The sequence below is a fragment of the Solea solea genome, chromosome 6, assembly GCF_958295425.1.
Source record: "Solea solea chromosome 6, fSolSol10.1, whole genome shotgun sequence".
Taxonomy (NCBI): Eukaryota; Metazoa; Chordata; class Actinopteri; order Pleuronectiformes; family Soleidae; genus Solea; species Solea solea.
Genome location: NC_081139.1, coordinates 22,184,875 through 22,211,706, shown reverse-complemented (window position 1 = coordinate 22,211,706; position 26,832 = coordinate 22,184,875). Strand labels below are relative to the sequence as shown.

The following is a 26,832-nucleotide window of genomic DNA, read 5'->3' as shown; positions in this document are numbered from 1 at the left end:
TTCCATGTAGTGATGTACATTTGGGGATCGCATCTTACACAAGACGCCGTCCATATGAACTGAGGCAGTATGTAGTTTGTCATCGAAAATAAGTAAGTAACGTTCACAACTATAAAGTTTAAAAGACAAGCACTAAGACTACATGATCAGGTTTTTATTTTAAAACAACTCAAACCAACATAATATAGAAAATACAAAAGGTGAAAAAGAAAAACATTGCTGCATCTTCTCAGAGCCTCTTCTGTCATATCATGAGACTTCTTCAATCCACCCGCTCAGTGACAAACGACTTGACGTTCACGCAACAAGCGTCTGGCGCCCTCTGTTGGTCATAGTGGCAAGTGCAAGCCAGTGTGGAAGTACACACAGCGCCACCAAAAACGATACTTCACTCCCACTCTGTGGGAGTATGATCCTTGTTCTCTTGAAACTGAAAAGTTCTGTCTCGTCTCCGAGTGAAATGAAGCAGAGCACTTGTTAACGTCGAGATCACAGATCTTCTGTCCTTGTTTGGTCGTATTTGTACAATGTCCATCAACAATGTTTTTTTTCCAGAGTCCACATCAGTTGATCATGATGAAGTTTGACTTGCAATGGGCTGTAAAAAAAAAAGTAATAACCACATTAATTGTAAAAAAAGTGGATGATATAAAGTTTTTATGTTCCAGTTTCCCTGTCATGTGTGTGTGTGTGTGAACACTACATTTCTGTGCTGGCTCAAAATGTAAAAGCACGTCGTCACTCACCGATGAACTCAGCGACAGGATCGTGTTCTCCCTCTGCGCGTATCGTTCCTGCGATGCTGTCGTTCTCCAGGATGGGCAGGAAGAGCTGAACAAAGTCTGATGTATATGGAGGTGCGATCACATCCAGCACCTTTTAAAAAGAACAATACTGGAGTTTAACTCTTTAAACGCTTTCTGATGGATGTTTTTGTAAATAACAGACTATATTTGTATTTTTTTGGTTAATTAAGTAGTCTTGAATGGAAGTCTATGGGAAAATGAGCTTCAGTGAACATTTTCCTGAAGAGTTAAGGTCTCAATCGATAGTTTCAGGTCTTGGTGTCAGTTTTGTAAATTATGTTTCCATTTAGAGGAAAAATAGACAGGACACATATGAATGAACCCCCGTTGATTGACAGCGTGGTTGCAGGTGACATTTGTGAACTTGTGACATTGTGTTGGTCACATTGCCAATCTCAAGAATTAACAGTACAGTCTATGTTAAGTCATCAGTATATACAGGACTGAAAACACCAAAGATGACTGTAGGATTCTCAAATGAGGTGTTTCTCATATGACATATGATAATACATCATTTCATTAAAAATACAATACTGTACTTGAGTCATGCCAAATCTTCACTTAGCTGATACTTAACCTAGAAAACAATATAGTCAAACTTGTTTAATCCAAGACCATTTTCAAGGCCGTGTTTTAAATCAAAGGTTTGCAACATCAAGGATGTGCAGGAACTTCTGCGTTGCTGGGAAATATTTATGATGTTACTTTTACCTCAGTCACAAAGTATCTAATGAGGGAAATATCCGTGTTGAGTTTCTCCAGACACTTTCGAATGTAACCAACTACGGGCAGGACGTAGCCACGACTCAGCAGATGAACCATTCGGTCAAGCAGCGTCTTCTTCAGTTCCAGCTGAGGGAGGGAATAAAACAACATGCAGTCAGCTGAGAGACGGTACATGCACTAACAAAGAAAGTCAAATGAGAGGCATCCATTTAGATCACTGATTATCCCACATTACATGATGTGTGAGCTGGAGTCTTTGCAGTTGTGGGGGGGAATTGCTGACTGATATGCGTTGTCATAGAAACATGTAGTCAAAACAAAGAGAAGTGACCGGTCGACCGCTGAGCTATAGTCAGGTCTTTCTGATTTTTATTTATTTTGTCATCAATGAATCTGTCAAATAATCAATTATGTGTTTGGTCCATAAGAAAGAAGAAGCAACCAGAACCAGAAAATATTGACATTTAAGAAGCAGAAAAAAACTGAGATTGTTTTATTTATTAAAAAAAAACACTCAATGATCAAAATAATTTCTTAATCAATTAATAATCAATAATCTCTGCAGCCTTAGTGTGAGCTAAGCTCAGTACACACCTGCTCCATGACGTCAAGCTGAGAGTGCTCCGTCTCAAAGAGTTTGATGAGCAGCTGGAGGACCTGCGGGTGCAGCAGCTGGTGACACGTGCAGATCTGTGCAGAGGAGGAGTTCATGTTAAAATCCAACACTAAAAACGGAACACTGATCTTGGTGACAGGAATGTTGTACCTCATCCAGCAGAGCTAAATGTACAGGAGTGTGGTCAGTCTGGAGCTGAAAGTAACGCGGCTCAGAAACCGTCCAGTCCACCCACTTTAAAACACCCATGGCAACGACTGGAAACCTGAACACACAAATTAAATCAAACAGGTCAGTCAAGGAAAGTCATTATTTCCAACACAATTTCAGTCACTCCTAAAATCTGCGTTTGAGTGGATATCATTTTATCTGGTTGTTACCACAACAGACAGACAAATGCTTTAAAAACTATCTCTATTTCTTTTTAACTGAATGCAGGAGGTTATATTTCAGTGTTTCTCTAATGAAATGCATTCTTTCCTTTTTTATGGAGTTGCAGGTGGTGCAGGGGTCGTGTTCACTCACCGGATGCACTGGTACAAAGTACCGAGTTCAGCCACCAGCTCTGTAGCTCCTTTGTTCTCGTTGCAGCACAGGTTGTGCACGGTCTCTATGGCCTTTGAAGTCGACTTGTGCTCGTCTTTATTTATGTTAACTCGCTTGTTCTGGGAGTGAATAGGTGTCACAAGGAAACTGAGTTTAAGAAGCTGGCATGGAACCAGGGAACAAAACAGAACCAAACAAGGATACGTGATATTTACAAACAGCCTAACATGGTCTACTGTGCAGGTGACATTGTACTACAGTAAACACGTCTGCATGCGTTTCTCATGTCAGCCTAATTTCAAGGTGCTGTTCACATGCATTGTCTTTTGTGCACTTTATTTTCAATGGAGATGCACAAATCATGTGCACCCGTTGCAACACACCTGTTTTTCTGGGCATGTCCCCGTCACACTGAGATAAAAATATCCAAACTTTTCTGAACGCAGCAGGTGCTTTCAGCACACCCATTTGATATACGGACCAAAGAAGTAGGTCAAATTGTTTTTTGTCCACTCTGAAATGAACTTTGAACCTTACAGCAAAAAACTCCTGAATCAGCTGGAAAAGAGGATTAACCCAGACATGGCAAGTTTTTTCTTATTTTTCTTCACACATGAAAGAGCAAAGCTGGGGTGAGGAAAAAGGAGTGTTGGTAAACCCCATCGTCTGTGATTTAGATTTAGTTTTAATGCAATAATTAATTAAGTGAAGCTGTTGCAACAGAAGAGCAAACCCGCCTTGGTTAAAAACACCTCTGGGTTATTTGATGTGTTTTAAGATACTGCATGTGAACAGTCCCTCCCAAAATTACGAGCTTTCTGTACCTTTTTCCACGTCTCGACCACACTGGCAGCGTACGCCAGGATATGGATGTATTTGTGTTTATGGTCTTGGTTGATCTTTGATCCTGGTTTAAATAGTGACTGCATGAACAGGTCCAGGAAGGCAGGCACTCTTATCTACAGACGAGAAATGTAAGCGTTCCACTGAGCAGCACAAATATTTAGTGATCATAAACAAGGTCAAAGATGCTCTGTACTCACCAGCTCCACAGGAGGAGGGTCCATGCTACTGAACATCTTGAACAGGACTGTGATATCAGCAGGATTCAGGGCTCCTTTAGACAACATGGCACCCAGTGCTTGGCACGCCCGAGGGTAGGCCGCTGCTGTGCCGAGTGCCAGGGTTATCTGACTGGCATCATGACCTCTGACATACGAACCACAGAACTGACGTCAACAGTGAACTTTGATCTTTGATACACGGTTACAAACCCCAAATGTTTAAATGGACTTTGAAAAAAATTGAATTACTGTGTTAGTCTGACTAAAAACGGATTTTTAAAATAAATATAAACAGGTTAGTCTGACTGAAATGGTACCAAATTGAATTTCTTAATGTTGGACCAACACACAAATAACGTGACTGGGAATTGAATTACTACTGCATGTATACGTTCAACTGGACTTAAGCTTGCACATGCTCCACACCTCCCACCACTGAGGTTTGATATGGATGCAATAGAAGAAGCCGGCCAATGAAAAGCAGACAACTGTGAGAAAACATGGTAAAAATCCATATCACTGCATTTTGGACTAATGAAGAGACTGGATTTATGCTCTTGTCAGCTTAAAGCTGGGACAAGGACAATAGTGTCTGGTTCTTAAAAGTTGAGAAAGTATCCTCAACCAATGAGAACTCTTCTATAAAAAAAAAATACTGAATCATGTTGGCATATGAATTTGCCAAGTTAAATCCCAGTCCGTTCATATTCTACATTTTAAATTATTTCTTGTTTTATTCAACAAAATCACCATAATTCTGTTACAGTAACATGTGTTACTTGCACTTGAACAGTTTCATTTGGTGAAACGAGACAGAACAGATGTCAAACCGTAAGAGAGAGCTGTACCTCTCATGTGCCGACTTCTGCACCTCTTGGCCGATCCTGCGAACAGCTGAACCACCCTGTTCCTCCTGAGACAGGATCGACATCATGGCCTGGGCAAAGAGGTAGGTGTGTTCGCCATGACACACCATCTTCTACAGGAGAGAGGCAACGACAACTCAGCAAAGACCATCCAACACAGAAACAGTAAAGAGATGACACCCTAGTTATTCTTTCACGGCAGAACGTCCACAATTAAAAACGTATGTAATTGTCAGTCATATGAAACAGTTAGGAAAGCCAAAAAAAAGTATGAGGTACAAACCTATGATACCAGATCCTTTTAAAGAATCTGATATTTTAAACGATCAAACCAGATTTAACATTAATGAACCGATTCTTAATGACAAGTAGCAGTAGGACTTAAAAACAAAGTAATCATGCACGTTTTTATTTTACAAAATCAAAGTTTATAGAGTGCAAAATAAAGTTAGCCTCACAGCAAACTCAGGCAAGTTCTTCTCCAGGTTCTCCTCTCCTCCATCCAGCAGAGTGGCCAAAGACGTCCTCAGTACTCGAGAGAAAACCTCCAACTGCTGACACGCAGTGGACACGCTGGTGATCTCTCCCTGGTAACCGGCATCTGAAATGAGCTTGACACACAGAGGAAGGGTGAGTAAACAAACTGCTGCAAAGTAAAACAACTGCTTATATTGAGAAAATACAAACAATAAAGACGTGTTTTAAAATGGCTGTTTTTGAGTTCTTTTGTGTAATTATACCTTTACAGTGAAGTTGAGCATGAGACAATCTGGGTGAGCCTCTGCCAACTTATAGAAGAGATCTCTCCATGTAGTGTGTGCGATCATCTGCTCGAGCCACGCAGGAGTCTGAAAACACAGCAGAATCGATTAGTTTCATATCCACACAAATGCTTCCTCTACAACATAAGTAATATATAACATTGATGACCAAGTCTTCAGCATTTGAGCAGATCTCACCTCTCCCTCAACAGTGAAAATGGAATCTGCTTTCTGGGGGTCGAAGTGCTTTATCAGAAGACTCTTGAGGTGATTTTCAACCCGCTCTTGGACCTGAGCAGGCTCTACACCTGCAGTAAAACAAATACACTGCAGATTAATAAACAACAAGGGGCAGGTTTTTCCTTGGCACAGTTGATGACTCAGACGCCATGAGCACGTAAACCAAAGTCTTCGGTGTGACCTCACATTTCTTAGTCCATTACCTACCCATCTGGATGAGCCACTCTGCCAGCAGGTTAACAGTCTGAGCTACAGCAGAGTAGTTTTCAGACAGAAGTTGGATGACGTGTTCCGGAGAACCACCTGCTCGGAAATACCTGTGAGAATAAAGACAAGGAAATTTATGACTGAAGCCTCTCTTCCTTCTTCACAAACCCATCTATTAATTCTCCAGCCGATTACTATGGGTGTGCAGTGCCGAATTTGACATTGTTTGGATAAGACATGCAACGGAATGGGTATAGGTCCATGACTTGATTACTTCAATAGCTGCTGAATATGTCAAATATAGTCACAGATAACAAAAAGTGGATAATGTACTGTATCATGCAATTTTTCAACCATGTCAATAATTCGCTCTGTCTACAACCAAAGCTTGGTAAACAGATGAAAACTAAACATTTGTCCTATGTAATGACCTGTGAGAGGCACAAAGAAATATTCCCATCTGTCTTGTTTTCATCCAGTGTGAAACATTTAGGGAGGGTTCCTTAACAGAAATGACAGGTATATCACTGAACAGGAAGCTTCTGCATGCCGACAGTCGTGCCAATAGAGAGAGGATAGGCAAGGCATCGTGCCATGCACATGAATGCTGAGCGAGTTGAAGCCAAAGATGCAGGAACTGCGATAGTATTGTTCTCGTTTTAGAAAGAGGGATCATAATATTTGGAGACAGGCACTCACGTTTTGAGGGTGTTGAAGATTGCCGGCTCCATGATGTAGTCCCTGCTGGAGAATTTCTGCAGACAGTCTTCCTGGACCTTTCCGTCATCAGCATAACCTTCCTCCTGAAAGATAGAAAGTGTTTATGATTCTGTAATGTTCTCTGTAGGATTGCAACAATGAAACCATTAACCAGTTAGTAGAATATTTGGTTAGAGAACAGATCAAGACATTTGAAGACATTGTCAATTTGACGTTTGGAAAACACATATAAATATTTTTCACTATGTTGTGACATTTACTGGACTAGAAGAAAAAAAGATTTCCGTCTGATGATGGTTCAAATATGTATTAATTCTTAAACAAAAACTTAAAAAATAATCAAATTTGAAGGGATTTTGTTGACAGCTGAAAAACGATGTTCCCATGTTGACAATCAATTAATCATTTGACAAATTAAAAACAAGTTCTATGATTTCTGTTTCTCTGTGACACTAAAGTAAAAAATCTCTTGACAAATCTTCTTGACAAAACAACAGTCATTATTATGAGGTTTGTGAAACAACAATGAATCAGCGAACTGATTACTCGGGAAATTAGTCAAGATAGTAATCTCAATTGAACAAAGGACAAAAAGAGCAGATTATAGAGCAGGTTATAAACCGTATCTTTTTATCTCCCACTTTTAGGTTAAAACAGCGAAGTAAAAGTTAACTGGTGAATCAATGTGACATCTTAGCTTATATGATTCATTATTGACATATAACATCAAGCCCTTTGAGTTGTGTTGCAGAACACCAACAGTCTGGTGTGCTTTAAACAAAATAAAAAATAAAAATTTTAAAGACGGATGCAAAACTTGAGTTCTGTGTTCTGTTGAGATGGGGAGCTAAACGGTCAGCATGTTAGCTAGCTTGTAACTGATGTTAGCCAGCTAACTTAGCTGTTGTGAGTTCAGACTTTGTTGCGGAGGTTCTTTTTAACACTACAGGTGCACACGTTTCCACCACTTTTATCACAACACATCAGCATCATCGGTGCAGCCTGAAGGTTAATATTCCGTTATCACAGCAGCAAACCAGCAGCTGCTAGAGCTGCAGCAAAGCTAATGCTAATTAAACGGCAGCAACAAGTCGACCTCTCACCGTGCTTCCCTCCGTTCCTTCCCAGTCTCCTCCGCCGCTGTAATACTCTTCGTCCATGATGACGAGGAAAGCAGGGGTTGAGTTTGTTGCTACAAATCACCTGGGTGTGTTTAATATGGGTGCAAACGGGTTAAAATGGGGAAAACTACAGCCCGCTAAGCTAGCAAGCTAACCACAACAAGAGGAAAATGGCGAAGCGGTGTACTGCAAGCCACGCCCCCTAAGCTCAGGGTCTCATCAGTATGTTAGGTGAAGCTGAGCTCTCTCAGCACAACACCACATTTTTTTTTATTTATCACAGTTTTTTGAGGTTTTAGGTCATCATTATGCAGGTCACATGTTCCTATGAAACAGCAGGTCTTTTTTACTCTTCTTTGGCACGTTGTTAGATTTATACAAACATAAAAAAAATCAAATGCTAAACAAGCAATACCTAACAAATGCAAATAGAAGTCCTTTATTGGTCCCGCAGTGGGAAATTTACATTGTCACAGCAGCAAAGACACTAAATAAACACGCATTTTCAAGAAAGTACACTATAGAAATATATTAAGACTATAACATTTTTTAAAAAAAACATACATTATAGACAGTTTCCACAGTATGTAGTATTGATTTGAATACAACTTTTATTTAATCTTTGTTTTTCATATTCAATGTCCCATTAAGAGCTTCCCTGCCTTTGACCTGCCCCTCCCAGGTAAAAAGCTGAAAAAAAATATTTTAATCTTCTACACTTGCTCAACCTTTAGGCACTATATGTTGACCTGCTTTCCATTCACGGTCTGAAAAGTTCAAAATGTCTCTTGTCAAAGATTTAAAAGTCAGTCATTAATATCCCCTGTATATTGTTCAGCACAAAGGGTCAATAAGTCCAGGCATATGGGAACAAACATTTTTTATTTTATAATGCAAACTGCAACATAAGAATTATATTATTTACCCAAAGGAGCAGAAAAAGGTCATATACCCGTGGCAATGCAATCACACAATCTGTGTAAATCTAAGTCCAACACGACATTTCATCCTAAACCATATAAAGGGAAAATCCACCCAAAAACAAAATGTACATTCCTTTGATGTCGGACAGTTCATTCTTTCTCTGTGAACATCATCAAGTCTCACCCAGCACCATGAATTACAGATCCAGTGCTCATCTTACTTACCTCTGCAGACAGCGCAAAAGGAAAAACCTGACTTCATACTACAGTTAACTTTTAAGGGATATGGGCAAAATTCAGGTGCAAACGTGTGCAAGCTCAGACAAACAGTCATCACCTCACTTGTTTCCGATTACATTTGTTCACAACTTTTAACTGAACGGTGTAATATCATAGGATTCATAAAGTGAATTCTTCAGGATTTAAGTTTCAAAAAGGCATCCTATCAAAGAACATCTAAGGACAAATGTAGCTCAGGTGAAAACTGAACTTCCATTAATCAGTTCAGTTATTGCTTAGATAAATAATATTTACTCTACAAGAGAAAAGTTTCACATTGTTTAGATGCATGTAAAAAACAAAAATGTTTTAAAATGTGATGTCAAATTGACTTTTTTGGTTGAAAAATATCCCTGGTTCTTCAAACATTTTTGCCATTTTGTACATCTGCATCAAGTCTTGGAAAGTTTCAGAAAGGGTTAGTTGGTTAGCTGAAAAACCAGCCACGAGACGAAAACAGTGACGGAAGTCTTTTTGTAATTCTGGTAAAAGTAAATAGCACCATGTTCACTAAGGGCAAGTCAGACAATAACTGGTGGTGGGGGGGTGGTGGGTGGGGGCCACAGGGCACACAGAGTCCAGGTGTGCACTTAAGTGCTGCGGCAACAAAACTGCTGATCCTTCAAAGTCACGTTTTGGTCTTCATTCTCCTCGTTTGTAGTCTGGCTGTGTGCAGCTAATGCAAACGTAGTCCTCGCTCTCTGCCCGCTCTGCAGACAGTCCCACGCAGACCTGGTGGAACCACTGGTTGCAGCTGCCGTCACACTGGACCCAGTTTACCTGAAAAGCAAGACTTTTTGTTTAGAATGTTTCTTAGTTCACTCTTATAGTATTACTTATTTGTGTAAAGCAGCAGTGCGCAATTTAACATTGAAACCATTGTAAGATGAGTTCACACAATGCTTATTAAGATCCAGGCGACTCTTGAGTATTCCAGTGTTAGAAATCTTGTGTTGCTAGGCAATATTACCACTCCACACAAAGTGATTTATTTTATGCCAAGACAAGGAGGCAAAGAGGGCATCCAGCAGCAACATAGCTCAAGTAAAGCAATATGGTTGTAACAGGTTGAAGTATGGTTGACAAGAGCACCTAGGCATATGCCATGGAAAGGCACCTGTGGTGTTTTGTAATTACTCAGAATTTGTCAAGGGGGCAACAAACATTATTAACTGAAGCTTTAATATGCAAACAAAACAGTCAGTTAACATTCAGATCATGTTGATGAATGTACTACGCAATGAAATGATGTCAAGCGTACCTCGTCACCCTCTGGCTCTCTGCACCATGGTGCAGCACACAGTGAATAGTCCTCCTCCGAGTCTGACTGAGAAGGGTCAGATCCTGTGTGCGTCGGAGAACTTGTCCTCTTGGTCTCTTCACTCCTCTCTTTGCTTTTCTTGCACTTCTTTTTACGGAACTTCTTGGCCTTTTCACTGTGCTGGGAGTCGGAGCTTTCCTTACGACGCTTGGTCCTTTTGCTGGGACCGTTCGGCGACTCCTTTTTGAGACTGGGGTCTCCTTTCTGTGGTGAGACATGATTATTGAAATGAAAACAGTGTGACTGAGGAAGTACTCCACAGGTGCTAATCTTTGCTGTAACTTGCCATTACCTTGTTGTGATGTGGGCTCCCTCTCCGAGATTGTTCCGTGTGGTTCCCAGTGGGTGAGCTCTGTGTGGGCAGGGGGGCCAGTTTGTACAGCAGGTATCTGTACAGCTGCTCAGTCTCAGGCAGAGTGACCTGCAGCAGGAATCCCTCTACCATCAGCTCATCCAGCTCAGAACCAAGTCCTGTGACAATCACAATAAATTAGTTCAGAGGGTAAAATAAAAAAAGGACAAATGTCGAGTGAATAAAAGCTTAAACACTGACCCTGGAGAGGAACAGACGGATGCTCTATATAAAAAGATGAACCATTTGTTTCCTGAGTCAGGGGTGATGATATTCTGGGTACAGTTCTCACCTGAAACAACAAAGAACAATCCGCTGTGTCTACAATGTCATTCCAGCAATGTCACTAAGTAAGCAAACGAGCCAAAATAAGTATACAGACAAAGCAACAGTCGAGGCGTATCTGTTCAACTATTTTTACAACGCAAGTTCACACTGACCGTCTTTGACACTTTCTCAAGAACTCCATCTGTGCAGGCCTGTTGTACTCTGTGCTGCCACCGCACTGTCCTCTCGATAAGAAAGCGCAGGGCATCTCCTTCTGGAAGTCGAACCCGAATCCTCTGCAGTGAAGCCAGCAGTGGCAGGACCTTGTCCAGAGGAGGTTTTCTCGACCGCTGACAAAGAGGGCAAAGCCAGGCTTGGCCATACTCCAGGTCTGAGGCTGCTTCCATGCAGCCACAGTGGAAAACCTCTCGACAAAGCTCACACTGCACCATGGCACCTGAAGGGGCCTTTTGGCAAACACAAACACTAAGTGTGCTACAGTTTTCAGCAGGAAGAAGCCTGGACTCATTTGAAGCCCTAAGAGCTAACAACATCTCCATCTCCCTCTGGTGGACCTCTGCCAGAGTGGTCATCTGTGAGGAGAGAAAAAAAATAATAATTGTAAATTAAAATGAAACATAACCCATAGACAGATTAACAGACGGACAAAAAGATTCCTTGAATTCTCGAAAAAAAATTAAAGGTCGAGTGAGTGCAATAACGTACATTGTAGTCAATTTAATAACCTAACTCTTAACCTTAACTGCTCCCACTCCAAACCCTTTTCAGCTGATTACACACAAGTCAAAACAAAATAATGAACAGTATTTCTGCTCAGGCTCATATAATTAGAATTATTATATGAATCTTAAAGTAGAAACACTTGAAAGGCAAGCACAGCTAAATATTTTCTAAAACAGGCCAGCATATCAAATTTAAACAAACATGGTAGATATGGTCATTCTCAGTTAAAGAAAAGGCAGTTTCTTTTTCAGTTTTTTTGTGCAGCATACTTTTTTGACGATATTAGATGGACACTCACAGCAGAAGCAGTGTCCTTGCTCTCAGAGAGCACTCTCTCAACGTCGCACAGAGACTCCAGTTTTGATGAAGGTTTTTTAATGATCTGTGGAGCATCTTTTGCTTTTTTAGATCTTGACCTCTGATGCCCGTTCCCTACATCACATCTTGGGCAAAGCACCTAAAAATGTAAAAGCAAACACAAGTTCTTTGTTGGTCCTATCATACAGAAACACTTTAAAAAGATTCACACAAAGAGATCTCTGTTTACCTCCAGGAGAGAGAAAGTGGAGTTTTTCAGTAGGAATGTCTTTGCTGCGCTCTCCTTCCAGGCCTGAACATCACTGATGAGGGCTTCCAAACGACTCAGTGGGTCCAGCCTCACTGGAATGCCCTCTGCTCTGAGAACCAGCTCAGAGAGGCTGTCCAACAGAGGTATACGTCCCCCGAGCTGCAAATATGGTCACACAAGATTAATTATCCACACACCACCACCTGGTCAAGTGTTAAATCCTGGGATCAAACACTATACCTTAAACTCATAACTTTTACCTGCAGTGCTTCAGCTTCATGCAGCCACTTCTTGGCCTTGGTTACAACATCTTTCAGCTGGAGACAGTTGGGTAAATAAGCAGGGATGTTTTCTACTTCTTGTAGAGCAGCATCAAGTGTTTCTAAGCCGTGATATGGCCTGTGAAGTGACAAGAGTTTTAGTTTAGTACAGCATCAATTCATACATATGGGGGAAAAACCTTCCTACATCATTTTATCAATAAAATGCACAGGACAGTCAACGGTACCAACAGAATATATTTTACTGAGTGTATCCCCACACCCCACCCCCACACACAGTTCTGTACAAACATCAGATTGTCTCAATTGCCTGATCCAGCAGAGATCTGATGTTTTATAGTTCATAATGTCTGTGGAGCCATTAATGGGATAAGAACTGTCACAACACCATTATCCTGTTTATACTCCATGATCCAGCTCTGCACATTTGACTCTGCACTGTCTGAAGCTGAAGCTGCTTTTATTTTTTCAGTTCACATCTGATATTGCCATTTAAAGAAGAGGGTGCATAAACATATTTAAACTGCTTTCAGTAAAATACTGTTCAAACACTCTATTTTGCAACAGCTATCACTGATCTAAAGTCTCAGGGGTCTGACAGTAAATAGAGGAGGATCCCAAAATGCTTTATCCAATCAGGAGCGAGAAATCCTCAAAAGAGGCTGTTGGTTAGCCGTTAGTGAGTAAATGCCCCTCCATCAGCAAATATGATGTGTTCATGAGTTGACATAGGGAGCAGGAAGAGGAATCCTAACAGCACCAACAGACAGGAAGTTAACTAAATGACAACATCACTGACAGCAGCTATCAGTTTCAGGAATACAGCCTTGAGTGTATTATGTGTTATGGTTACTGCACTACAGATTTTAGATTTTCAGGATTTCAAACTCTAGGGTTGATAAGGAGTACATAGAGTTGCATATCAATACTTATGCTGTAACTTTTGTCACTGACACGACTGTTTCAGTTGATTCTTTAACTTAAGACGACATCAGCTTGACATATTAGTAATTTAATTCACTTAAACAATATCAATTCACATGCATAAAGAAAATGGCTTTGAACTACACTTTGATTGTCCCTTCATCCAAAATATAACTATAGTACAAACAAAAAGCTAAACTATGCAAACTGAAGTAAATACTTTGTGTCCTCACCTGGCCTTGATAAGGCCGAGCACCTTTTCCTCCCACTGCTCAGATACTGTCAGCAGCTCCTGCAGACGAGCCATGGCCTTTTCCACGGAGCTGTGAGGAGCCAGACCCACACCCTGGTCTATCAGCCTCCTCATGGTGTCCAGACAGAGGCTGTCGGGCCAGCTGCTGGCTTGCTGCACAGCCTCCAGCCAATGAGCCTGCTCCAGTCGCTCCCTTAGCAGGGGCAGCTGTGGCAGCTCAACGTCCAGGCCCAGACTCACATCCAGCAGGTCCTGCAGCTCCACTGGGCTGGGGGACTCATCGGAGAGGAGACGGTCACTCCGCTGCTGGAAGTCATCCACCCGCATCAACAGGTCCTGTAGGTTACATTAAACACAAAGTCATTAGCAACATTTGAATAATTGGATCGTGCCACCCTCAAAATACAATTACCTTTATTCACATATATCACATGTGTTTAAAGTTTTCAACATTCAACATTTGATCAATTTTAATACATCAAAAACTATCAATAACTTGTCCAACCAAAGTTAACGAACCTTCAGTAAAGGGGCTTGTCGGATAGTGCATGGCAGGCTGTCTAACTGTTGAACAAAAGACCTCAGCTCCTCCACAGTCAATTCGTTCTGGTTTTGAGACTTTCCTCCTCCAGAGCGATACCTACACAGAGAAGAAGACTGCTTTACAGACCAATTACGGACAAAAGTCCCAATGACAAAAACAGCAGTTATAATGATGATCTATGTTTTTTTTCCCCAACCGTCATGGTGGCACCATGAAAATATCATCAAAAATATACTAGAAAGCTGTCATTTCTAGAAAACTAGAAAAACTATAGAGGAAACATTAGGATTTCATAACTGATTTATCATCAATTAGTATTGGATGTAAAACACAATCAACGTGGCTGATTTGTATATGCATGTGTGTTGTGATCTCTGTAGCAACCAAACAAGCTAAATCTTTCTTTGTCTTTTTTCTGCAGTACCTCGTCTGTCTCTTCCCATTCAGGAGCTGTTGTGCCATCACAGCAACTTTATCAGCCTCTGTGGTGACTGTGCGGAGCTGATCCACGAGGCTGGCGGTTGGGAAGACCTTTGTTTCTGCCTGCTCCACCAAACTGTGAAGCTCCTCCAAACCTGAACAGAACATTCTTTTAAGTTTTCAGAAAACACATTTACTTAAAGCACATGGTTATGTAATACAAATACAAGCAAATAGCAAGTTTAAATAAAAAAGGGAATATTTGGCATCATTGTTTTTTAGTATGGACATTTGTGTTTACCTCTTTTCTTGTTTCCATTCCTCTCCAGAATCTCCTTAACAGTACAGAGCCACTCTTTATATGATTCAGCACGCAGCTTCACTGACACCATCAGTCTGTGCAACTCATCCAGTGTAAACTTGAATCTACAGGAAAAGATGAAGCAAGTCAATGAGTGGACTATCATCACTGTGTCGTTTGCTCAGGTCCAACAGAAAGATGTAAAATACACTTGGTTCTAAATTTACCCTGAATGAAACATATTCCTCAGTATAGAAGTCATTACATTAAATGCAATGCTATAATGACCATGTAGAATTATTATGTCTTGATTACTTCATTGGAACACATCTAGAAAATATAGGAAACATGCATGTATGTATCAGTGCGACAAACCCTTACACTTGAACATTAACACAAGCTTAAACCTGGAGTGGAAACCTAATTAATGTGATTGGAAAAAACTGTGTCTGTCCTACTCAGTTAGTTCAAGATGTGCTTAAGCATCACAAAGACATGTTGTATGAGTTTAACTCATTGACAGTTTGCTTATATACACAAGACCATCTTGTGTATCACATCATTGCAATCAACATGACCATGATCACAGAATGACAGACAACATAACTGGTGGTGCCTTCAGACATTTGCAGTGTTGTGCATGGCAGCCTTTGTGTTTTTCACAGCTTTATGGTTCATTTAACATGCTGACTTTACAAACACCATCTGCACATTTGCATGCTGCTGAAAACTATGTTGTAAGAGCAGTGGTTACTGGCATATCAGAAATTGATTCCAGTTAATGCTCGGCGGTATGAAAATATGGATTGATTTAAGGATGTCATTCAGTAGAAATGTATACAAGCAGCACTTCACGCACCTAAAGGGGCATCTTAACTCATGCAGATAATTCATGATTGCAGGCACAACAGCATGAGTAAAAAGAGGTGAGTATTTTCAGTGGATGCGTTTACTGAAGACTCACTTGAGTTCAAGGCTGGTCTGAGGACACGAGCAGAGGTTCTGAGTGTGGTACAGACAGACCGTCTTGCCAGGACTACATGCGCAGGTGACGCCAGACAGGTAGCAGGTGGTCCAACACTTGCTGCACTGCCGCTCCTCATCTGGGAGGTTCTCGTAATCAACTTGGCTCGATTGCATCACACCCTGGAGACATGAATTCACAATCATTAGGAGGTGCAGTGCAGACAATAGACTTAAATGTGACAGTTGTGCAGGGGTCCTAAACTAAATCTCTATTGTGATACATAGCTTAAAAATGTCCAATTTCCTTGGACTTATCAATGATAACACTCCTTTCATAAAAGGTAAACCAGGGTTGGTTTATAGCAGGATATAATGAAGTTGAGTTTTGTTGTTGTTCACTTATATTCTAAATACAGAAACTACATTTCTCATCATTTTTAACTAGTTTATGTGAATTAATAAAACAGAAATTAAAAACAGGCAATTAAAAAGCTCACCAGTTTTTTAATCCTTTGTCTTAGCTCTTCCTCTTGTTGGACCATGACAGTCATGTCCTTCTGCACCGCTGATGCTAGCTCAACTTCCATCGTGTCTGCTTTTGCGGCCATGTTACAAGTCATCTCGTCATGTGAGAACACACAGTACCTGTTCAGCTGGCGATAGTGTGTCACACAGTTGCGGCCAATGGGCATCTGGCAAAAAACATGGAGGTTAGTTACTAATATAATTACCATTATTGTTATTTTATAGTCATGTGAAGCTAACAATTGCAGTTTCTATTAAATTAGAACAAATGCTTTATTCCCGACACTTAAAAATTAGACGGAGACTAAATAACACTCTGAATAGAATTTGTTGTCAATTTGTTGTCATTTATTTATAAGTTTCCTAGAAGGTTCAAACTATTTTTTCAGTAACTTCTGAAGTCTACACAATATTTAATTGATAAAAGTAGATACCCAGTCCATTGTACAGAAGTTCACCGCTTCTGCAAAGTTGAACCCCTGGTTGAATCCACTGTGGTAAGCTCTGGGAAAAGTGATGACAAACTCTCCTGCACACTGGTTGGTGCGATAGATCTGTGTAAGAAAAGACAAAAAAAATTACAATTTGTTTACATAAATAATGTTAAGTTTTTAATTTGGTTTGATTTATGGAACCTAGATTATATTTTTCTGTAATTAATCAATTCTGTAACCCTAAATATCTACAATTTTATCGAATTGATAAGAAAATGTATGTTTTGTTGTTACCGGGATTCCGTTGTTCATCAGCGTATTGGGATTCATGATGGTAACCAACTGGTGAAGGAGGTCTGGCTGGGACTCAAACAGCTCAGGAGCCAGTTTCTTCATGACAGACTCCAGGTGCTCTGCAGCAGAACCAGGAGCTCCATACCATGTCTTTGGCTCTCCCCTAAAAATGAGGTTGTTGCCATTATTCAATTGTAATGGACTAAAATCATTATAATCACTACCAGTAATATACTAGAGTTTGGTGAGGGCTCTTTACCAGTGCAGGTAGTTTATGGAGTAGCTCCAGTGGTCCTCAATGTGCCAGCAGAATGAGGAGAAACACATTCCCACGTACAGCCAGGGTAGCTTCATCCCACAGATGTCGGCTGTAATGTGCGTCAGCACGGAAGCATCTAGCACAGGCATGTTGTTCAGGTTCCAGCCACAGCTCAGGTAATGCTGCAGGTCAGAGACAGGACGCAACACTCCGATTAACCTCACAGTCATAAACCACCACAACAGTGTACACTGAAAACAAACCAAATGAATCAAAAACAAAAACAGTGTTCCTCATGTCGCTCATTTCCCAATTAAAAACCCACACTGCTTTTGGAAAATTGAGGATGGGAATGTTTAAGACAAAATAACCGCTGTACAGTCACTATATTATTTATTTTTTTACATGGTATAAGAGCAACAAATGTTAAGAAATTATTGTTTACAGTAACATTACTGTTGAATAATTTAAGAATTTGACAGTGGAGAAGTGTGAAACAACCATAACAACAAATCACCACAACAGACATTTTGTACCTCGTCCTCAGGAGGGACCTCAAAATGGCCGTTCTTCACAGGGAAACCACTCCCAAACTCCTTGGAGGCAATGTCTGCGCCATACTCCACAGTGACATCCTCCTCAATTGTGCTGACTAAACGCCAGAACTCCTTCTCCACCAGCTCTGTGGGAACCATCTGGCAACACATACAATGCAAATTTAAACACCAAAACATATGGACTAGGAAATTCTATGCATTTCTACACTAATGTCATGTACACATGTCCAAAGTGGGCTTGAATTGTTCAGACAAATACATAGAAACATCTGCTTTTTAGAAGAATTAGGCTGGATATTTTATTTTTTTTATCTCCGATTTGTAGCATACAAGGTTTGCTTTTGTTAGCTCCCCGCTCCACCCCCACCCCAAACATCTGATAAGATAAAAATGGATTCCTCTTGGAAGTGTGTTATTGAAGAATTCCTTTGCTCCAGACCAAAGTCATAAAACCAAAACGAGGAGTCCAGAATTGTTTCCCTTTGAAAGCCGGCATCTACGTCTGCTCTAAGAAAACCTTTTTATTTATAAAAATAGAATGATTCACAGACTGGAATATTTTCTGCATGTTATTAGTAAATAGCTGTAATCTATTTCAATAAAAAATTTGGGCTAGTGACACTGTGCTAGAGATGTCATCTTTGTGTTTACAGATTAGGATAAATAACTTGAATTATTATAGCATCTGTAAGGGCCACGTCATACTTACCCCATTTCTTATACATGTAAAAGCCCGTGGTTAGATTCATATTTATCGAGGGCCCTCATTTGTATTCTGTAAATGCCGAGTTGTACATGTACGGGTACTGGTGGACTTGCTCACATAACCTCATGCAAGTTTCCATGGTTACATCTTCTTCATTGTCTCTTTGGACCAAAACAAGAATGTGCCACCAACTGGACAGGAACTCGTGTCGGATAGGAAGCATTTGCTGTCGTCATGCACGGACACGGAATCAAACTGAAGGACCAACACGAAAATGGGTGGATGATGAAATTTACTTCACGCGGACCCTAGCAGAACCATGATGTGGGATAACTATGTCTACCAAAGGGAAACCACAACCTAATCAATTATCAATTAACATCTGTTTGTGAACTCACATGAACTGGCATGTTGAAATAGTCAGACTTGAAGGAGTCTGCCATGTCTCCAAAACTTTGAAGGGTGTAGCTCCTGCCAGCCTGCTCAAAGCCAAAAGCGACAGGAGGTTTGCCACATTCCTGTGAGAGACAAAACACGGCATATCAAGTTAAAAACAAACAAGCATTTGTACTAAATTTGTGCATATCAGATAGAAGCGTATTCTCTTGATCCCAATTATGAGCTTGGCTGTGGGGTCTTCGCTCCCTCAGGGGGAAGGGTTTGCAGCTCACCTGAGCCAGACACCTGGGGCATCTCCAGTCGCCTTTGGGAATATCATGAAGGGGAGGAATCAGACAGAAGGTGTGATAACTGTCGTCACAGCCATCACACAACAGCAGACGGTCCTCAGCACTCCCATTGTTACACACCTGGCACATATACTGGTCCACCTGAGGACAGAAAACAGCTGTGGCTGAACTCTTTTTTTTATTCATATGCATCACTAAAAGCAGAGTGTGATGTATGATTGTTTTAGCATGTAAACCACATTTTTAGTACAAAAGAATAAACTCACTCTATTGGGGGGAGATTTTATCATATTCAATTCAGTGTCTTCATATTCTGTTAGATCACCATGTTCACTGGGCTCCCGTTTCACCTTTGTGACTGCCATTCTCACTGAAAGACATTGATGAGGCTCTATGTAAGCTTTCCTTCATTTGAACCAAAACATTCTATTTGTCTTTCCATGCCAATCAGCAACAATTGTCCTTGTTCTTACCAGGCTCTGGTTTGGCAACATATGTTCCCATCCTCCTCCTGAGATTGGGACGTTTGTCACGAACTTCTCCTGGTTCAGTTTTAAAATAACTTCTCTGTCAGTATCCAAAAAAAAACCACAGAGTAATTAAATAGCATCTTTGAACTAATGTGTGAAATGTGTTCCTTGTCCCTTTAAGTGAAAAAGGCCACAGCTGCAGTTTAAATTAAGGTCAGTTGGTCTTCAGTCATGGCGACCACAGAATGTTACTGCATTTTGTTTTTAAGTTAACAGCCTCACAAAACATCTCACAATCATCAGTGCAACTACTCGATGGAAACCTTTGGTGAATGTGAGTCAAAGATGTACGGATCTTAAAATGATGGATGTGACAATATCACAGTGCAGTGAAATGAAAAGATGGACTCACTTCAGATTTCATTCGCTTGGCACGGCGGGCGATGGTGCAGGTCTCCTGCGGCTGGACAGACTGGCGCTGCGGCAGGTCATGAGGGGTGTACTCCTTATCTTTAGTGTCATTGGTCAAGGTGGCCCTCTAGAGTCAGAAACCAGGAACCATCTATTAATTAAGCTTGAATGTCTGTTTAAAAACCAAATTAAGCTAATTTTCCCCCACCAAACTTAAACCAAATGGACAAAACATGCTCTCAAACAGCACCACAAATTATTGGAGTAATCATATTCTTGAAAGATACAAAACAAAAATTTAAAAAAAGAACTTGTTCCTTGAGAGGACATCATCATCATACATGAATGTAACCTAATAAAAGACATGGTATTTTGACTACATTATTTCTAATGCTATATTATTGGTATAGTGTGTTGACACTTTTTTGGCCATCATCTGAAGATGGTGTGTGAAGTATTCTATAATATTCTCAAAACCAAATTATGGATAGGTTAACAGCACTGAGGAAAAGACAGGAAGCAGAGCTGGAGGTAGCAGAGATGAAGATGTTGAGGTTCTCTTTGGGAGTGACGAAGATGGATAGGATCAGGAATGAGTCAATCAGAGGAACAGCACGTTAGATGTTTTGGAGATAAGAATGAGATGGTTTGGTCATGTACAGAGGAGGAATAGGGAGTATATTGGTAGAAGGACGCTGGGGTTGGAACTGCCAGGCAGGAGGTCTAGAGGAAGACCAAAGAGAAGGTTTATGGATGTAGTGAAAGAGGACATGAAGTTAGTTGGTGTGAGAGAGGGGGATACAGAGAACAGGGTTAGATGGAGGAGGTTGAATCCTTAAAAAAACAATGTAATGGACTGAATTATCCCAATAAATACCCAGCCATCTGTGAATGGGTGTAGCTACTGCTGCTCTGCTGGGAAAAGAAAAAATGTGTGACGTACGGACAGATTGGCTCCATTCTGGAACAGGTTATATGGGTACAGGATCCTCTCGTAGTGTGTTCGCAGATGAGAGCCAATTGCCTTGCCTGGAGCAAAGCCCATCTTAACAGATATCTTTGTCCAGCGTCGCTCTCTGCAGACTGCATCGAATCCTCCTTCTTCATTCACCAGCTTTAGAGAGAGAGAGAGAGAGAGAGAGAGAGAGAGATATTTGTACAATATTTGTCATGGTGTGTTCCATTTCCAATGTATGTGTTTAGAAAGCAGACACATGTCTATGATCAAACAAACATCAATGTATGGTGAACGGTTCATGGCCCTCTTCCTGGGGCCAAACCTATGAAAGTAGACTTTTCATTTACCTTATTCAGCTGGTAAAGATCCAAAATTTTTCTTTCCACATGAGGAATTTTCAGAGTGCATCCTTGGAGCTCCCAGAATTTTGCTATTTGATCTAAGAAGTTGAGCTTCACTCTGGTCTGAGCCTAAAAAAAACAGGATCACACAAAGATTAGCAAGCTGTGCAATTAACTAGATTTCTTTTACACACATGTTTATACTTGTATGTTCAATGTAAACATTTACCTCCAATTCATTAAGCCGTTGTATTCGTGGTGTGAATTTCAGTCTGTCAACATCACAGGCAAATGGTGGCTGCCAATCCTGAGAGAATAAAATAAAATGTGTTAAGAAAAATTAGACAAACCTTCGATGATCACATTTAAAACATGTCAGTGTATGTAGTGTACTACATGGTCCCTTATAAATGTGTAAAAAAAACTAACCAAGAACCATTAATATACAATAGCTCAATACGCAAGTCCTGGTGACTGTAGTTTTAAGCAAATGTTACTCAAACAGCAGGAATTTTATTCAAGACTCTGCAGTGGCATATTTAGTACCCTAAAACAGCAGAACAGTTTATTAGCTTCAGACTTTATTTCAGACTCCTAAATTAAAACAATACATAGAAAAACAGTGAAATACATGCATGTGGTATTGATCTCAACATATGCTATTCAATTAATACATATTATACTGTTCTCAATAAAACTGAAACAAAATACAAAAGAGGTCTTGATGATAAACAGCAAAACAAGTCCTGTCAGCACACCCTGTCTGATCATCTAGTGCATTTATTAGTTAAGTAAAAGCCAACAGGAAGCCTTTGTGCATGCAAACATGCGAGTGTCTATTTTGCATTTGACAAAATGGCCGATCCAAACAAAACATGCAGCTCACTAGCACTAAGTTGATTTTTTGGTGAACTAATAAGACATTATACATGCATCTGTACATCAGCAACATAACAACCACTGCCTGGACCTGTGTGACTGGAGAATGAACACCAACACGCCTGATACTAATGCACTTGCACACTGTAATAAAACAAAACAACTCATGCGCGACCACACAACTTCCTGCAAAACCAGATAACAGTTGAAACTCAATAGTGTGATAGCACACAACACACTTATTTTGTTATGAGTGATAATTTTACAACTGGAAAGAGCAACTTGTGAGCTTGTCTGTCATCTTGTCCAACAGGAGGCTGATAATGTGGTGTAATAAGACATTAAATATAATATTGTTATGTTGGTGACTTAAGATTTAGGCTTTTGCCTGTTGTGAGAGCAAGAATAATAATTCATTAATTAAAAACCAGCTATATAAAACTACTAAAGCGCTATATAGCCAGAGTCACAGAGAACTCTTATTCACCTTTCCTCACACAAGAGCATGGTTGCATGTTCTCCTAATAGCACATATTTTGGCTTTGAGTGTACGCTTCCAGAATGAAAGAGGAACTCTGTTACAGATGATAAAAAAATATTTCTTACAGCATTTATAGGTAACCAAATTAACTAAATAGAGCTGAAAGAGGCGTTATGTATATATGTTTTTATAAACTATTAAATATATTATTTCATATTGTCCAGATTTTTACTGACTGATCCTTTCAGTTCAATAATCCCTTCTGGAAGGGGCAACCAGAACAAGTATGGCGGGAATAACTCGACTGTCTTTCTGAAGATTTATTTCACACACACAGTTAGCGGTAATTAGACAGCAGTTGGTTGTACAATTTACAAAGGCACATACGAAGGTTAATATACAACAAAAGAGCTTTGATGATGCACTTTAAAGGCAACAGTGCCTTGATAACAATTATAACAATAAATAGATAAATAGAATGATAGTTTTGCCTGCTATAAAGTTCAACACATATTGTTGAACCTAAAATTCCCAAGAGACTACAACTACAATTCATCTGAGTCAACTGGGCCTAGAAATTAGGCTGGCTCTGATTCAAACGTAACATATCAAATTGAAAAGTACAAAGACAAACAGTTCATTTGTTAAAGTCAGAAATATCTTGTTACTGTTGGACTAACAGCATATAATGGACAGGCCTTTTTTACTTCCTGGGTCGAAACTGCGAGTTTGCATATGAACAACAATAGCTGAATCAACACCATATAATCATCTGTAGACAAAGCTGAGCTTTAACCACAATTGTCAGATGACAACAGGAAACCAATCATTTTGAAAACACACAGATCTGCACTGGGTTTTCTGACCACTCCACAAGCACTGACAAAAGCATCATGACTTGCCCTTAACTGATGAGAAGTTAACCATGGACAGCTATAATGTTCTCCTCAATGTTAGTAGAACATGCACAAATTATTCTTTTGACTGCACATGTTAGTAACCTTTGCAAAATCCCCGCAGGAAATACTGACCACATACAGTGCACCCAGAAGTCACTGATGAAAAACAGGTTGTGGTGTAATGGCTTTTTACTTTCTACAACACTATCTTTTTTAACCATTCACATGGAAGAAAAACGTAGAGAAAGAGAAAACAAAGAAACGGAGATTACCAGGCCAGATCCTATCTTAAAAAAAACACAGGATGTTATATGTATGTGCTTTTGCCACACAAGCCCCAAGGATGTCCAACACTATCCTGACTTAGCAGAATTCAGTTTTGACGTCATTTATTGGTTTGTTTGTCCTACATACACTCAAGTCATATTTTGGTTTGAATGCTCAGACAAAAACTAATGATGCGTGACAAAAGGACTGTAGATAATGGTGCGTCTTTTTCTATCTATTTTAAACACCAGTCAAGTTTCAATTAACACGTTTATATACACTTTAATGAGTTGGCCTGCTGCGTTTTCAACTCTACCTAAAAATAACATTGCTTTTACAAACCCATCATTGTGGTCATGTGAAACACTAATAACTCAGACATGTAGTGAGTGGGGCACAAACTTGTCTACCAATACATTTCTGAATAAGACCGTAATAAGGGTTTATTTTAAAATAAGTTGATGATTAATGGCAGGTTTGAAAACTGGTCAAAGTAGTGCATTTATACCAGTCACTAGCCTTAACCCTGCCTGCCACCATTGTTGATGACAACTCAGTCCCTCATACCCCTGCCCTTCCTGAGGAACCATGCAAATGTGTCTTTTTCTGCTTCCTGATTTCTTCAACAGATGTCATTCATCTGATACTGAAACAAAAACAATGTCCACCCTGGATCTTGACGTGTTTTGAGTGACAAAAAAGGAATATCTACCATCATCTGGGATGTCAGTCATGATAATATTTATTTAATCAAAATGTTTCCATCCGATTTGCGTAGGAGGTTGGACACACCCATGAACGCCCTCTTCTCATACAGTGTATACGAGAACAAGGCCAATACAATATTAAACTGTGACCTTTGGTAACGCGGGGTGGAAATCCGTAATTATGTCATCTTCTTTGTGTGCTGAAACACCTCAGATTTTGACTCCTGTGACGTTGTGGAGGTTTACAGGGCTCCCCCTCTTCATTAGAGAAATAAAATGTTCGAAGAGTTGTTCCCATAACGTTGAGCTAACTAATAACGCCGCGAAAATTATGAGCAAAAGCATTTGAGAAGCTTTGTGCGTGCAAACATTTTGAAAACTACAAACAGAAACAGATGTCCATTCGGCTCAGCGTCGGAGCGACTCCATCTCTCCATAAACAGTTGGTCACCGAGCACGTAGGTAGCGTTAATGTCCGACAACTGCAGCTTTGACGGGCCTTATTCACGATGACTAGGCTTCCACCGCGCATTAGCTAAACATCGTTCTAATTCTACTGGAAAACTCACGCCTCAACTCCACTCTTACTTGATATTTTTAAAGACTGGTTGATATTTTTTGTGAGCCATTTCCGTGTGCCAACTCCAGGAAGCATTTCATTATGCGCTAATAACCATTGTGTGCTGATAGTCATTGTTGTTGATTGGATTATTTCACGTTGCACTCCAATATTTTATTACAACTACGGTGGTGCAGTGGTCTTTTAATCTTATATATTGTTATATATTACGTCTGTGTTGTTTCATGAACCTCCCTTTGTATCCTTGATAAAGTGTTAAAGTAAAAATAAAGTGCATGTCCTTGTACGATACATTTCATTCCTAAATCGCACTGGTTCTTTTCTGTATAGCCATGGCGTTTATACTTCAGGATATATATAACTCCAATATTTTATTCATATTCTTGGTATAGCTGTGAGTATGTTTTTATGTCTTAAAAATAAATAAATAAATAAATCTGATATTAGTATGTTTTTGCATTTCACTCATCATTTTATATTTTAATTTATATTTTAATAATGTGTTATGAGACCGACACCTTGCTGCTAAAACTCAAAAATGTGCTAGTTTTTTGGACCGATAAAGTACATCTCTGTGTACAGCCACGTACAGTTAGTTATATTTACATACAGGCAAACTTCAGCGTTTGGATTATGTATAGAAACCGTGCCCTTATAAATTAACGTTACAACAGCGTTACGTCTAAATGTTTGGGTGTAAGAAAACTTGATTTCCTCCATTTATTTTACTTTTCCTCCTCAACTGTAACAATCCCAACACACACTCCAGAGGCTCGGGCTAGCAGCTAGGTGACAATTCCACTCAGAGCCGCAATCCGCCATGTTGAAGCCTGTCTAAAAAACACACACACACACACACATACACACACAACTTTGCCTGCTAAATTATCCACGGCAGCAGAGGCTAACACTCTACATGGAACAAAAACGAAGCAGAAGCAAAAGAAAGACAGCTTAACTGTCAATATGTGGGAACACTCACTGGCGGCGGGCGGATCTTGCAGATGCCAGTTTTCTCCGCAATGGGTCGTATTTTGTTGATGTACGCAAAAGGGTCGGCGAATTCCTCCCAGCTGGGCTCAAAAACAGGGCACTCCGGGGGAGGAATGAACTCATTCAGCTGCGGCTGACTCATCGTTGCATCTTTGTTGGGTGACTGTCGCTTCGTGTATTTTTTCGACGACGCCGAAAATGTGTGAAGGTTTTGTGTTTCTCAGTTCATGCCCACTCTCTCCACTCCTTTGAACTCAAAGACGAATTATCTAGTTGTTGGGAGACGAGCGGGTGACAGCCAGAGATCGTACTCCTCCGCCTCAAAAAGTAGACACCCACAAAATATTTAAAAATACTACGCTCTTGCGCCCAGCCGCCGTATGGCCACGTCCTACGCAAACGCTCACATTAAGCTAATATTTCACATGCTAAAAAAAGTGTGTGTAGTTTATGTTTTAATAATCCGACTCAGCTCAAGTGGTGCGTGTTCATGTCTGTTTTAAAGAGTTAAATGCCGGACAGAGTTCAGTGAAACGCCTTCAACGTCATTTCAGTTCACTTTAATG

At 40.2% G+C, this 26,832-nt stretch overlaps 2 protein-coding genes across 2 annotated transcripts; both read right to left on the bottom strand.

The window, feature by feature from the left end:
• Window positions 1-139: 139 nt before the first annotated feature.
• Window positions 140-7,869, bottom strand: nelfcd (negative elongation factor complex member C/D). The gene is made up of 15 exons (XM_058631751.1): window positions 7,656-7,869; window positions 6,532-6,635; window positions 5,833-5,942; window positions 5,584-5,693; window positions 5,365-5,472; window positions 5,083-5,235; window positions 4,607-4,737; window positions 3,738-3,903; window positions 3,519-3,653; window positions 2,674-2,813; window positions 2,299-2,413; window positions 2,127-2,222; window positions 1,518-1,658; window positions 747-876; window positions 140-598 (listed from the first exon to the last, which is right to left on the bottom strand). Exons 1-15 carry the CDS (start codon window positions 7,710-7,712, stop codon window positions 564-566), a joined length of 1,731 nt encoding a protein of 576 aa, XP_058487734.1. The 5' UTR covers window positions 7,713-7,869; the 3' UTR covers window positions 140-563.
• Window positions 7,870-8,536: 667 nt separating this feature from the next.
• Window positions 8,537-26,535, bottom strand: kdm5ba (lysine demethylase 5Ba). Its single transcript, XM_058631093.1, has 27 exons — window positions 26,256-26,535; window positions 21,690-21,767; window positions 21,467-21,589; window positions 21,105-21,275; window positions 20,163-20,288; window positions 19,754-19,847; window positions 19,547-19,650; window positions 19,263-19,421; window positions 18,990-19,109; window positions 17,865-18,023; window positions 17,329-17,510; window positions 17,070-17,232; window positions 16,776-16,895; window positions 16,314-16,508; window positions 15,815-15,996; window positions 14,851-14,975; window positions 14,554-14,704; window positions 14,105-14,225; window positions 13,566-13,921; window positions 12,388-12,526; window positions 12,107-12,286; window positions 11,858-12,016; window positions 10,989-11,408; window positions 10,750-10,840; window positions 10,489-10,667; window positions 10,137-10,400; window positions 8,537-9,655 (listed from the first exon to the last, which is right to left on the bottom strand). Exons 1-27 carry the CDS (start codon window positions 26,406-26,408, stop codon window positions 9,518-9,520), a joined length of 4,452 nt encoding a protein of 1,483 aa, XP_058487076.1. The 5' UTR covers window positions 26,409-26,535; the 3' UTR covers window positions 8,537-9,517.
• Window positions 26,536-26,832: the final 297 nt, after the last annotated feature.